This window comes from Spermophilus citellus (assembly GCF_964194105.1).
Source record: "Spermophilus citellus genome assembly, chromosome: 1".
Classification (NCBI taxonomy): Eukaryota; Metazoa; Chordata; class Mammalia; order Rodentia; family Sciuridae; genus Spermophilus; species Spermophilus citellus.
The window spans coordinates 270,709,334-270,724,637 of record NC_138182.1 but is presented as its reverse complement, the minus strand read 5'-3'; the positions used below and the strand labels follow the sequence as shown (position 1 = coordinate 270,724,637).

Genomic DNA, 15,304 nt, shown 5'->3' with positions numbered 1-15,304 from the left:
TTTTGTTTTTGTTTTTGTTTTTGTTTTTGTTTACAGCAAAGGTGGATAGATAGCAATATGTCAATGACACAGCTGATCAAGTTGTAACTAAGAAAAATGGGACCATTTACTGAGAGCTACAGTGGGTCAAGTCCTTCTGCAAAGTGGGTTATTGATCATTTCACAGATGAGAAAATGAAGTTTGAGGGAGCAAAGCAACTTATCAAAGTCCCTATGTTGAGTAATAAAAAATAGAAGATTAATGTAAAAGTGGTGGAGTCTGAATTCAAATCCAAGCCTCTCTATCCCAGAATCTTTTCATGCTTCACTCTGCCATGAGACCACCCAATGACAATACAGAAGTGACAAATATAGACTTTCATATCAAGAAGTTTGGCTGTCAGGGGTAGAAGCAATGCCAGTGGTCCCTAGAGGAGGATAAGGGTAGGAAACACTGTTATTTTTCTCCAGTACAGTACATCATACTATGGTTACTGAAAGTGCATCTTAAAAAATGAAGCTACAGCCCATGCCAGGTACAGTAACATACACCTGTAATCCCAGCAATTTAGGAGGCTAAGGCAAGAGGATCGCAAGTTCAGGGCCAGGCTTAGCAACTTGATGAAAGCTTTCCTAAAAATTAAAAAAAAAAAATTAAAAAGGGGTTAAGGATGTAGCTCGGTGGTGGAGCATCCTGGGTCCAACTCCCAGTACTGGGGGATTGGGAAGAAGATGAAGCACACAGTTCAAAGCACACAGTAGTTGCCTAACAGGTGTTTCCTCCTTGATGCCAGTGCAAGAGTTCTTTAATAGAGCAGACTGTGTAAGGAAGCAGGCACTGATGGGAACCAAGAACATTATTAATATTGGCAAGTAGGAATGATATTTTCCCAGAGAACTGGGAACAAAGGAAATCAGGAAGAGAAGATCCAAGGAAAATTTAAGTCAGAATAAAGAACAAGTGGGGCTGGTCAGTTGGAGGGCTCCCGCGTTCTTAGCAAAATAGAAGGTAAAGTTAGAAGGATAGGGTCTGAAAATGTGGGGAGGTTGGAAGCAGCCATGATCATAAAAGCATTAAGATCTCAGACTTGGTCTTGAGAAAGCTAAGTTCAGCTAGGTGTGAATGGACGTGCATGATCCTACAACTGTAAGAGTTTCCACTAAGTGTCCACCTGCATTGTTTTACAAAATACTTAGGGCAAAGTTTCCCAATCCAGAATCTGGAAGTGTCATATGGATTTTCTTCCTGTTTGGATGCACAATGCTACTTGCCTAGCCAGCCCCAGAGAAGATAAAATTCTATATGCCAAGTTTACTATTGAATTGGCAACTTGGCATATAGAATTTTATCTTCTCTAGGGCTGGCTAGGCAAGTAGCATTGCGCATCCAAACAGGAAGAAAATCCATATAGTTCAATAGTTAAATTCTAGAGCAGATATTTTATAATTTCCCAATAAGTAAAATGAGAAAATTATGTAAATTACTTTCAGATTTGTTAAGTCAGGATAACCTAGAAATGATTTTGTGCCACCTTTGTGCCACTCCTTATCTTTGGGTGACCATCTTTTATGTTTACATAATGCTTTAGGCTTTTGAAGATAATTTCACATTTATTAATTCATTTAATCCTTTGTGAAGTATTTGGGTTCACATTATTCCCATTTGACAGATGGAGAAAATAAATTATATGGAGGGTAACTGATTTTCCAAAGATAAATAACTCTCTGTTGATGGAACTGATAGCAAAAATCAGAGTTTTCTAATGTGCAGTCCGATTCTAAGACATCCCAATGGTATCAAAATAAAAATGGCTAGTTTAGAGTCAGGTTTTCGTGGCAGCTGGGAGCAATATGGTGGCATGTCTTTGGTTTTTGTAAAGGAATAGATTATAAAGGAACTTGAGAAGTAGGTCTCTAGATGTTCCTTTGATCTCTCTGGACATGAAGGAGACAACTGACTTTTTAGTCTAACATCACAAAAATCATAGTCCATGAGGTAGAATTCCTGAGTCCTCCTAGCTCTTTTGTTGCAAGAGTATTGTGATAATATCTAGAACCAGTATTTTGATTAGCAGAAAAAAATCTAAAATTCAAAGCTTGTGAAATAGTACAATTTCCATTCCCTATGAATATACTATTATCCTTCTGTTGTTTTCTCCACGCATCTCTACTCTTTTCTTCCCATTCCTTCTTTCCTTACCTTCAATTCTGTTTTTCTGTTTATAGGATTTTTAGATCCAGACAAAAATATCACAACTTAAGGTATCCTGTATTTCTGTGGACTGAAGTCACCATTCAGGGCAGGGCCAGATAACCTCCTGGGCACCCTGTGACTCATGGATGGCCTCATTTCCTCCTGGCAAAGGGACCTGGGGTTCCACCCATATGGATATGCCTGACCAGGGGCACGTGACCTATGCAAGGTTTCTTCTGAACTTTCAAAATGAAAAGGGATGGAAATATGGAGTGGAGTTTGTTAACTTCCTAGATTCTTGAAAGTTGTTTTTGTGTGGTAGAAGGTTTTGCAATTTCTCTCCCCTTTATTCCAATCCTCATTTCTTCTATAACCAGTACGAACTGGTCCCTCCTACAGACACAGCCAATTCTCTCTCTATCTCTCTCTTTTTTTTTTTTTTTTTGACATTAGTGGTTCAAGTTCTCTTTTGATGTTTTAGCAAAATGCCCATTATTTCCTTCTTAAAAACATGAACTTCTTTCAAAATGCCTAGAGCACAGAGTTCCTTCGTTTCTCTCGGATGAGAGTGGGTAGTGGGTTGCAAATGTACCTGATTGATCCAATTTGCTGAGTCATCCTATCTATGAGACTAGTGTGCCATGTATAACTAAACAACAACAACAACAACAACAAAAATACCCATATGAACCATCCACAGGGATCTATATCTACGTGTGAGCCTGTCATTCTTGGAGGAAGGAATTCCAAATAGTTTTTTCCAGTTTCTGTATTTTAAAAACCATAAGCAATCTCTGCAAGATTTGGGGGACAAGTTCTATTTATACATCAGAATATTAGGTGTTCTATCTCAAATTTCACATCTCTGAGTCTTGAAAACATCAAAAACCTAAACTCCTTGTTCTTTCCCCTTAAGTCATACCTTTTAAATCCCCCCCCCTTTTTTTGTTTGTTTTTGTTTTTGTCTTTACTTCAAATTCCTCAATTCCTGTTCTGCAGGGTTGGTTTGTATTTTCCCAGCCAACCCACATCAGTCATCATGTCTGGGAATCCATTTCCTCCTACCTCCTACATGACTGACTATATTCCTGCTACCTGGTTTCCAAAGTCAAATTCTGAAGCACCACAAATTTAGCATCCAAAATACCATATATATGAACTTTATAGTCTCTAAAGTCAGATCTACCCTGTATTAAACTGAAAACACTCTTATAAAATCATACTAAGAAGAAAGATACAAATTAAAAAGTTGGCCTTATACCCAGATCTTAGGAAAGTTTGGTAATGTGTCTATTTGAACTTACCAATAATTTCCATTGTATTACTTCTGAAGCAGAAAATAGCAGAAGGGGCATAGACATCATAAGAAACTGACTCTGTTGCTTACCAACTCTCTAATCTTGGAGCTTTCCTAACTAGCAAATGGATACTAGGTAATAACATATACCCCCTGGGGTTGTTATAAGGAAAAAATAAGATTACATATGTAAAATGCCAAATATGTCCCCTGCTAAAATTAAGTGACTTATTGATGTTATTTAATGTCATTACTCTTCATGTTTTTCTAAATATTTATTGTTTCTATTCACTTCTCATTATTGTTCTATAGTTCATCATCCCTCTTCCTTTCATGTGAAAAAAACCACATTTTAATTTTTGAGAATCTTTATTTTATTAATTGTGTTTTTTTTATTTTTTATTTTGTTCTAATTAATCACACAAGACAGAATACATTTTGATACATTGTACACAAATTTGGACTGTGTTTTATTAAGCATTATAAAGTACACATGAAGATTTTATAGTTAATCATTTTACTTTAGGATAAGTCTATCTATGTGGAGATTTTTTTCCTCCAGAAACTCAGATGCTTTTCCTTAGAATTATTTTGTATACATGCAAATTTATTCCTTGTAGAATTTGAAAGTGACCAGAGATTTTGCAAAGCAAAATGTTTCAGTGGTACATACCGGTATAACACAGGAAGACTTTAACATGTGTTCACTCAAACTTGATGAGGAACAGGACACTTAAACAGTTAGCTCAGTGTTTCATTAAGTCTTTTAAATTATCTTTAACAAATTTCAAAGATAGCTTATATTCCCAATCCCACCAGTCCCTCTTCATCTCTGAGTCCTGCCCTCTTCTGACTTCACTCCACTTTCAGGAAAGCCCCATCCTAGTGGTAGCAAGATGGCTGCCAACAATCAAAAACTACCTTTTTATTCCAAGGCCAATAGAAAAGTAATCACACCCCTTCCTGGGTTGCTCAGATCACCATAACCAAGGGAAGGAGAATAGATCCAGATAAGCAGAACAGCAAGGGTCCACCACAGATGCCTCATCAAGAAATCTCATAAGCCTATGTAAAGGCAGAAAAGTCCACAGGTTTCCATGTAAGTGCACTTCCAATGTTGCCAGTTCAAAGGACTCACCATTCTCCAAACTAAGTCTATAACTTCTCACCTCCAGGTCCCAGTGTGCTCTCATATTGTGACCCCTCCTGCTTGTCATAATCTTTTCCATGAAAAGGTAGGTCACAGATGGCTAATAAACATTTTTCTTTCATTTGGAAAATAACTTATTAACATCCATTCATACAGGCTTGTGTTCTTCTTAAATCTACTGAACCACATTATTTATAAAATACAATAATGAGATGCCTTCTCTCTGTCAAATTTACTAAAACTTTTGGTGCTTACTCTATGAAAAAAAGAAGCATTTCAAATAATTAAGTACAGTCACGTGCTGCATAATGACATTTCATTAAACAACAAACTACATATGCAACAGAGGTCCCATAGGATTTTTAGGATACAAGTGCATCCTCAGGTAATAAGCAATTTGAGAATGTCCCTTATATATATTCCAACTGGTAGATCCCTATTTTCTCTTCAAAGACTTTTAAGAGAGTTTTTATTGGTTATTATTTTTCTTAATGTATGAGCAGGCAAAAACAGGAAACAAAACATCCAGATTGTATTCTGTTCATCCATATGAGAAAAAGATTAATACCCTTAGAAAGGAGAGTTTATGAACCACTAAGGAAAGGGAAATGCTATTTAAAAGATAGGCACATGATTTAAATAGATAATGTATTTTAAAAGAAATGTGGTTAGAAACATGGAGAAAATACATTAGTGCTCAAAGGCATGTAAAATTAAAACAAATTTTTTTAAGATAGCACTACTTTTTTTCTCGAAAAAAAAAATCACCCCAAAACAAGGAAGCTAAAAGAAACAAAGTCCATATTTAGGGAAACTAGAAAACATGCATAATTTTAAAGCCAAAGAAATCATAAAGTGAATGGAGGAAAAACAAAGAGAAAGAGGATCAAAGCAAAAGAGAAAATAAAAGTAATTCTACTCACTGTTTAGCCAATAGAACCTAGGAATTTATAGGTGCCAGCAAAGGTACACTGGCAAATATTTAACAACACATTATCAGAAAAAACTGTGTGTGTGTGTGTGTGTGTGTGTGTGTGTGAGAGAGAGAGAGAGAGAGAGAGAGAGAGAGATGTATGTATACATAGGTGTAATAAATGTTACTGCTGTAAGAATGTATAGCGATTATTATCAAATAACAATAAAATAAGCAACATTCTTTGTTGAAAATTCCATATACCCAATTCTTATATCTGGTAGCTAATCTGTGGTTGCAACTAATAAATGAGTGTAGCTCCAACCTGAATGCTGATTGATATTTTCATTTATATTAACAAGTGAACAAATTTGAGATAATAAAAATATATATATCAAAACTTCACTCATTTGTCAGTAATATGTGCTCTGGGATAATACCTATCAGCTGTAAATATTTTTGCCAAATTCTTGCCCAATTTTTATATTATTCACAATGTAATCACTACAGAAATGACACACTTAAATCTAATCTGCATTGTCAGCATTTTCTCCATCACGTACTCAACCTTAACAATCAACACAAGGGGAGGGGGGAGAGTAGAGGATAGGAAAGGCAGAAGAATACAACAGACACTAGTATGGCAATATGTAAATCAGTGGAAGTGTAACTGATGTGACTCTGCAATCTGTATATGGGGTAAAAATGGGAGTTCATAACCCACTTGAATCAAAGTGTGAAATATGATATATCAAGAACTATGTAATGTTTTGAACAACCAATAAAAAAAATTAAAAAAAAAAAAACAATCAACACAAAGATGAGTCCAGATCTGCAGTGTTTCCAATTTCCCCCAAGATAAACACTCTTACCATGTCCAAGTTCAGTCTATCATAGGTCATGGAATTAAGAGTTGGAAAGAAATGCCAGTAGTTTACCATTAGATAATCTTTACACCAATTATAGCACTTTTCACCAAAATGTATATGATATATATCATCTTTTATTTATCTATTTGTTGTCTATCACCTCAAATCCATAAAAGCATAATTTTTGTGTTTTATCTCTTCTGTGTTCCTAGTACGTAAGATACAGCTTGACACACAGTAGACTTTCATTAAATATTTATCGAGTGAAAAAGGAAACACTGAGATTATTATCTGCAAGAACCTGTTCTGTGTATTTTACATTTGTTAGATCATAAGTCGTCACAGAACTCTATGAGGTGACACATTTTTTACTATGGAAAATATTTTTACCTTCTTGTTTTAACTTCATTTTTTTATCAAAATGGCACATGCTCAATAATTGGCATTATTTCCAGAAAATAAGTAGTGGACTCAGTTTAAATTCAGGTTATCTGGCTCCACAGTGTTCATTGCAGCTCTTTCTCTTAGTACAGCAGAGCCATGATGCTGGCAAAGAGAAATTCTAGGGTGAGTGCTCTGCTGTAGAACTTAAAAGCAACCAGGTCAGATTACAGCGGTGGACAGGGACACCATGCACTGGAACTGATAAATTACCTGACAGGTTTAATTCTGCAAAACATGATTCTGAGGCACTTTACAGGACCATTGAGAATTATGGGAAGAATGCCAAAGGCAACGATTGAAAATGATAAAAATGTGGCAATTATTAATTCCAGGAAAACAGTAAGTTGAATGAGAAAAAAAATGGAATCATAGTATTCCCTTTGGCTCAGCAAAAACTAACATTTACAAAATTATGAGAATGAAAACAATGAAGTCAGTTTTCATCAAAAAGAGTAATGGCTTGCTAATTGAAAGGAGGAGGAGAAGAGAGGGAAAACCTACCTCTACCAAATAGAACATGCAATAGTAGAGTGTTGAGTTACACAAATGCAAAAGAAATTAGCTCCAGTAGGAAGAGCAAAACTTTGTTTTTGTTATATGTTATTTGGCATTGACTTGCCAGTTATTGAGCCTGTGCCATTTTGGTAAAAAATGAAATTAAAACAAGAAGGTAAAAATATTTTCCCTAGTATATTGTCAAAGGTTCAAAACATGATAATGCTACGGTTGACAAACACATAACAGGCCCTCATATACTAACTGATGAAGCTCTCTGTTGATATTTGTTTGGAAAATGACTTGATATTTTGTCTCAAATACTTTAAAAATTATCTTTGACCATGCATTTCTACTTATGGAAATTTGTCCAAAGAAAAAAAAATTTAAAGAGATGTACAAAGATAGCCAATTTTTTATTACAGCAAAAAGGAAAAAAAATAATATAACTATGAAATATTTGGGCCCTGTGTTGATTTTTTTTAAGTTGAAATGTAAAATTTGCATGTGTTTATATGTACAAGGATGATAATTCATTACATATGTACAATGTGTAAGGATGAAATCAGGGTAATAAGTACTTCCATCTCCTCAAACATTAATTATTTTTCTGTGTTTGGAACTTTCATACTCTCGAAGTTATTTTGAAACACATCATAAGAATGTTGTAATCAGTAGTTACCGCACTGTGTAGAGAAAAACAGAACTGATTTCTCATCTCTCAGTGCTTTCTTTTCTCACAGTGTTTTGCATGCTTGATCTAACTTCTTTCCATTCCCTTTCCCTTCTGCCGTTTTCAGCTGCTAGTGATCACTGTATCATTCCATTCTTTTATGAGACAGACATTTTAGTTTCCATGAATGAATAAGAAGAGTTATATTTTTAATCATGGTGTCTATGTAAAGAAAAACTGTACAATTCTTAAAAATTACATTGTGATTATATTAACCTGGAAAGAAACTTACTAATATTGAGGAAACAGAGTAAAAACTGGTAGTAAAATAGAAAAATGGTCTCCTATTTTGCTCCTCTCCCAGAAAAGCATAAATGTTCATAAAAATATTCTAAAATGTATGTAACTCAATAGTTATTGCTAGGTGATGGTATTTTTGGTGATACACATCTATTTAATTTTGTTAATGTTTACATTATAACTTATATAATGTATATGACTTACTTGTGAGATGATTTAATAGATCTTAATGTTTAAAAACTACTCCTAAAGCACAACATAACTTATTAAAGAGGTTGTCAAAAACAAAAATGTATTACCTAAGAGAGCAGATCCAAAAACTAAATCTCTTTGGTCTAAAATAATGAAAAATAACCTGTATTTGTAACATCATGAAAAATGTGGTATAAAATTGATGCAGAGTTGTTCACAAAATCCAAAACAAAATCACACACACACAAAAAAAATACATCCAAATAAGTTCAGAAAAGATAAGAGAAATTTTTCGAATAGTGGGAATTGATTCTAAGAAATTTTCTTTTGAAATATAACATCTAAAATGTCATGTCATGTCCCATTAAAATATTAGGTTCTTTAAAACACTCATTCAACTTGGGATGCATTTCTGACATGGCTATATTCAGGATTCTCATTTCTGCATACTTGGAATAATGGCCAGTTTTTAAATATTTTAAATATTTGTCTTAACTCATGATATTGTATTCTTTGCTTTCTAGGTACCAGCAAAGGTCAGCCATCTTACTCAACAACTACCCTGCCACCAACTCCACCATCCCATCCAGCCAGCCAACCACCATTGCCAGCATCTCACCCAGCACAGCCACCAGTCCCAAACCTACCTCCCAGAAATATTAAACCTTCCTTTGACCTCAAGTAAGCAAAAGATAATCTTGCCATTTCTTCACCAATGTCTTGCCATAGGTTTTCAAAGTATGCTTGGCTGAGAGCTAAGGGCTCCATGTTAAAATTTGGGGGTAGCATGGGTGGGCCATGGGCAGAAAGAAGAGCTTGCTGAGCAGGTAGCTCTCATACATCCATACCCTTTTAAGACTGAGCAGCTCTTGTTTTTCTGTCTCTTGTTGAGTTTCCCCTTAAAAATTCATTTGAAGAAACTTTCAACTGCCTTTAGCAAGTTCTGAAGATTTCTGAGATCAGCATACCACCACCATCTCCTCTAACACCACCATCTCAGCCACTATAATCATCACCACCATGAACACCATCTTTTATGATAGCTTATGATGTCCTAGCTTTTTTACACAAGTAATTTCTACAGCTGTATCAAGTTGGTAGTATTATCAGTTCATAGATGAGGGCCAAGTAACTTCTCCAAGATTACATGAATAGAAATAGTAGAAATTTGAACCACTGTCAGTCTGAGGACAAAGTAAATGTATGTTTAAACCACTAAGATAATTAACTTCTATTAAAATTTTTAATGAGGTTTTTCTCATGTTTCAGAATTTTTGGTAGAGTGTTTAAAACCTTGAAAACTTTTCTTCTCTTCTACTTGCATTTAGACAGTTTAGAAGTGTTAACTCTATGGGTTGTTATGCCTGAGCTCTGTACCTGTAATTTACCAGTCACTGATTGAGGAAACAACAAGTGAAAGATTGGAACAGAATGAAATGTTGTTTGAAAAAAGAAATTTAAAACATCAAAAGCAAGCTCATCGTATATAGTAAAACATGCTATATCTTTCCTTTTCTCTTCGAGAAAATTGTTTCATGTTATTTGCCGCAAATAAGTAATGTCCCACATACACAGTTTTCCTTTACCTCAATATTCTTACCAGATTGATAGAATTTACAGTGAAATAATTTGCTACCCACAATCCATGTTATAGAAATGGCTAATAATAGTATCAGATTGAAAGTTTTTCTTTGATGTTTCATGATTCCAGTTGAGCCAGTATTAAAAACATATTTGTTATGGGTAGCCACTACTATTTTTCACCTTAGTGTGCTTTATAGAGGTTTAAAGATAGTAAGTAAAGATGTTGGAGCAGCATGGTAATTATTCTCTTATCTATGGCCTGCTTTACATTTTTACTTTAACTGTACACCTGGGCATTTGTTTATGAATGCTAATTTAAATACGCTACTACCCACTGAGATCTAGCTAACAAATAAGAGTATAAGATATCTGCCTACTAACATGTAAAGGTTAAATAAATATTATTTTAACAAAAATAACAGTCAACACATGTTCTTATATATACCTGATTTATACATAAATTATTTTCCTTTCATATATGTGTGTGTGTGTGTGTGTATATATATATATATATATATATATATATATATATATATATATATATATAAAACCATGTTTATTTTTCCTCATTTTTTTCTATTCACAAATTTAACCCATTAGATTTCTATTTTAGTTACTCTGGATTTTATTGTGCGACCCTGTCGCAGCTTCTGGCTTCAGTAAGATTTCTGAATGCAGTGTAAATCTAGTGAGGAATTTTAATAAGTGATGTGAGCATGACTTCCTGAAAATTAATAAGGCATGGACCCTGGTAATTATTTGATTGAAGAAATTAAGGAAAAATTGAGGAAGATCATTTAACACTATTCCTACTATTTCAGGAGTCCCTCAAACCACCCATATATTTTGGTAATTCACTGAAAAGGCTTGCAGAACTCAACCTACAGTAGCACTGAGATTTCTTTGCTGTAAAGAAGGGAAGACAGAGGCATCATCTGGAAGTATCCAAGCACAGGCTTTCAAAGTTCTCTCCTTGCAGGCCTGGGAGGGCTACAGTAAGAACACTCCTTGCTCCAGCTATGCAACTGCAATGCCCATCTCATAGTGCTTCCCAGGGAAGCCCACTAGAGTTGGTTCCCGAAGTTTCTACTTGGGGCTGATTACATAAGCACTTTCTACAAAGCAACCACCAAACTAGCAGAATCCTAGAAGGAAAGCAGGTGTTCACTACAAGTCTCATTATTTCCGTAGTCTACATGCAGGAAAGCATTCGTCCCCATTAGACAACTCTTCAGATCAGTGTACAGGACTCTATAGAAGCTGAGCTCCCATATGTAAACTTTGGGAAAACCTTGGTAGCAGACTGTCCTAAAATATAGCAAATCCAGGCCTGCTATAGTGACTCTTCTCTGCAAACCTACTCCCTAGAATTCATCATGATAAGAAATAAGCTGTGGGAGAAAGAAAGATTTCAAAACGTCTTATAACATGGGCTATTATTTCTTTAGAATTCTGGTCAATTTTTCTGCTTTGAGAGAAATTCTGACAAATAAAGGAAAGTTGAGAAGGGCCTGCCACTCGGCCAGGCTCAGATTCTTACCCATAATATTATTTTCATCAGAGATTAGCAAATACACTAATAATAGTAAACTTGACCTTATTTTAATTTCTATCTTATTAAGGACTCCTGTTAGAATGTGATTCATCTAACAGTTGCCAACTTCTCAAAATGCATCCTCTTTGAACAAAAATGGAGAGAAAAAAGAGATTTAGATGTTCCTTTGCCTGGACAATCTGTATTTGGAGTCTCTGAAAGTGAATTATAATATGGAGAAAAGAGAAGATGTGAAAGCTAAAGACACCTATAAGATAATGTTCTTTTCAAAAGAAAAAATGTCAAAAATGTTAAGCTGTCATTAGGCAGCTCAAGTAAATTCCACAATGAGGAAATATCTAAGTTTAGAAAAATCCCCCAAGGAAGGGGAAGCTAGATAAATACATAGAGAAAACGAAACCAAAATGGGTCTCAATATTCAGGCTCAAAAGCTTATAATTCACATGAAGGGGAAATTTATGGGTAAAGTAGAAATGTGGAAGGTATGGGTGATTCTGGGCCTCCTGTCACCCTTCCAAATGTCTGCATGAGTCCCCAAGTACCCTGCCAGCCTGTAAATGTTCCTCCCTTTCTAATCAAAGGTCACTATCAGGTGAAGATTGGATAGTTTTTTTGTTTGTTTATTTTTGTTTTTTTAACATTCATTTGACAAATTTTTTTTTTTAGTCACTCCATTGTGGTTTTGGAATCAGAAACCATCAGTGGACAAAGCAAGTAGCTCTCCCTTTATAAAGCACAGGGGAAGAGAAAAAGGAACAAAAATCATAAACAGGTAACAACAGATTACTGTAACAGGAAGTGTCAAGTGCTGTGGGAGAAAATGAAGCAGGGTTAGGTGGTAGAGTGTGAAAGGTGTTGGGGACAGCAACTGCAACTTTAAACGGAGAAGTGAAGCAGCTAGAGAAACAAAGGTGCCAAGGAAGAAAGGGAGTCAGGCATGACACCGTCTGGGGAGAGACTCTTCAAGGCAGAGAGAGCAGCTGGAAAAAGGCCTAAGATGTTCAGGGACTAGGGAGGAGGTAACCACCTGAAGTAGAGAGAGCGAGGGAAGGAGTATTAGGAAAAGAGTTAGCTTGTGTAGGGTCTTGGATAGAGATTGAGTGAAATGAAACCCTGAGGCGTGAGCAGAGCAGTGACCACGTTTTATCAATATCACCTTCAATATCACAATATCACCTTGTGCTGAGAAGAGACAGTGGGTGGGGAGATGTCAAAGCAGTGAAACCAATTAGACAAATACTGCAGAAGCTCAGGCAAGATACGGAGGTGATTCCAGTCAGGACAGCAGCAGTGGAGGCAGTGGTGAGAGATATCCAGACTCTGGATGTATTTTGAAGGTAAAAACAACAGAATTTAGGTTGGGGTATGAAAATAAAAATGGAGGATCAAGAAGGATTCCAAGGTTTTTGGCCTGAGCAACTGTAAGGATGAACTGAAATGGGAAGGCTGCAGGGGAATAGGTTTGGGGGCAGGGAAGATAGGAGATCATGGTTATGTGAAGTTTAAGGTCATCGCTCAAGATTCAAGTGGAAATGTTGAGGAGGTAACTGGGTCTAACAAGTGGTAAGTTTCAGAGAAAGTCCTGGGTTAAAGATATAGATTTGAGAGGCCCCGGAAACATCTTCTACACTTAGAGTCATGAGGTTGGTTAAGATAAGGAAAGAGGGTAAAGAGCAAAAACAAGAAGTAAGACCTTGGCACTCCAACTCCAGGAGGCCTGGGAAAAGAAGGGGCAAAGGAGAGAAAAAGGGAAAAACCAAAATAGTAGGTGCCCTGGAAGCCAAGTAAAGGGAGCACCTTGGGAGGAGGCTGCGAGCAAGCGTTTCAGAGGCTACTGAAGGCCCAACAAGGGAGGGTGGGAAGGTCAAGGAATGAAATGGCAGGTGGGTTGGGCTTGCAAGTCTGACCAAGTAGCTTTAAAAGAGGAGGATATGGGAGGAACTGGAAAGAGCCCATAGAGATAGCTCTTTAAGGATAAAAGAAAATCAAAGAATGGGACAATAATTGGTGGGAGAACCTGAATCAAGAGCATTTTCTTAAATATAGAAATAGTAGCAATTTTGTATGCTGACGGGAAAGATCCAGTAAAGAGGAAAACATGATAATGTAGCGGGGAACAATTCCTAGAATCAAAGACTAAAGTAACTTCAACCTAAGGAGGGATTGGCTTTCCCCAAAACCAAATGACTGATAAGGTTATAGTTCTCCCTGGGGTGTACAGTAGAATTTCTAACTGGGATCAAGGCAGGAATTGCAAGAGATAGGAGGCCTCTATCTATCCCCTGCAGCCTGTTCTGTCGCTTCTGAAGCTGTTCCCAGAAGAAACTCGTATTATGTCACGTGGGTTAGAATATCTTGAACGTGTAAAAGACTGAAGGCTGGTAAGAATCAGAAAATCATAAATAACTGAAAATTAAGTAGCTGAGGCCAAAGTTATATGTATTTTAACTTGTATCATTTCCCCACCTAGTGGTCAGAATACAGTTCATCTACATTTTCTGCTATTTTACTTTTTAAAGAACCGAAATGGATCCAAAGACCACGTTTATCATTATCCAGTTTCAAATCAGCATCTTTCAATGGGACACATGTCTTGGTATCATTTTGTAAACGAATTATAATTTTAACAGCCTAACTAATTCTTCCGATGAAGACTGAACCAATGGTTGAGTGTTTTGGCACACAAAACAAATTACATATTATTAATAATAATGAGACAGGAAAAGTGTGGTGATGAGAAATAATAAATGATAGGAAGTGACCAGAGTGAGAGAAGGAAAAGGTAAATAGCTCCTCCCCTCAGACTATTCAAAGTTAGTTGAAGGGGTTGTTTGGGGTAAGAATTTACCATTGCAACCTTTCAAGTAATCAGAAATGCTTAGAATTTTCCACAACCTGAGACTTTCCATCTCAGTTGACCACCGCCAGATAGTCTTACCTAACTCCACTTGGAAAATATTTGTCTTAGGCAAGTCAAAGTTTTAAAATTCCTTGTGGGTTAAGTGTGAGGAAAGCATATTCCAGAGGAAAGGTCACAGGATTGTATTCCTGATAAGGACAGGTATGGAACAAAGTTGTATGCACCACTTAGATTTCCTCTTCCTTCCTTTAAAAAAAAATACCTGGTAATTAAAAGCTAAATTCATGAATAGCAAATAAGGTCTAAAGATCAACAGCTTTACATCTTTAAATGTCAGGAAATAGACCTCTAATTGCTTTCTAAAAATGATAGTCATGATAATAAATTAACTTCACTTTTCCTTTTATTTTGATGCCATAGCATCAAAACAAAGAACTTTGGTGAAAGGGCTTCTTGAATAGACTTATTATCACATCTGATAAGTTTCCTTTTCTTCTCCTCTGCCCCTCCCTCTACTGGGTTTTCATGTCTTTGGTTGTGACTAGTTCCATTGTTTTTCTTACTCTCTATGTGCAGCTTTTCTCAATGCCTGGAATACTTTGAACAATTGGAGACAGTTTGGTTTGGGTTTATTCAAATTGGTGTCAGTTTGGTCTGGGTTTATTCAGGACATTTGCACCTGTTTCTCTTATCTTTTCCCCTTTATTCCTGCTGCTATTTCTATTGTGGCCATTGTTTCATATTTATTGAATATTTTAATGTTATTCATATTATAAACTCAAGCCTATATAAAATGGCA

At 35.9% G+C, this 15,304-nt stretch overlaps 1 protein-coding gene across 3 annotated transcripts in view; it reads left to right on the top strand.

Annotated features, from left to right (window-relative positions):
- FYB1 (FYN binding protein 1) overlaps positions 1-15,304 on the top strand; it is a 170,529-nt gene that overhangs the window by 114,092 nt on the left and 41,133 nt on the right. For all 3 annotated transcript variants that reach the window (XM_081293860.1, XM_081293858.1, XM_081293859.1), the window contains exon 3: positions 9,031-9,187. In XM_081293860.1, the coding sequence (XP_081149986.1) occupies positions 9,031-9,187 (157 nt within the window). The remainder of the gene's footprint in view (positions 1-9,030; positions 9,188-15,304) is intronic.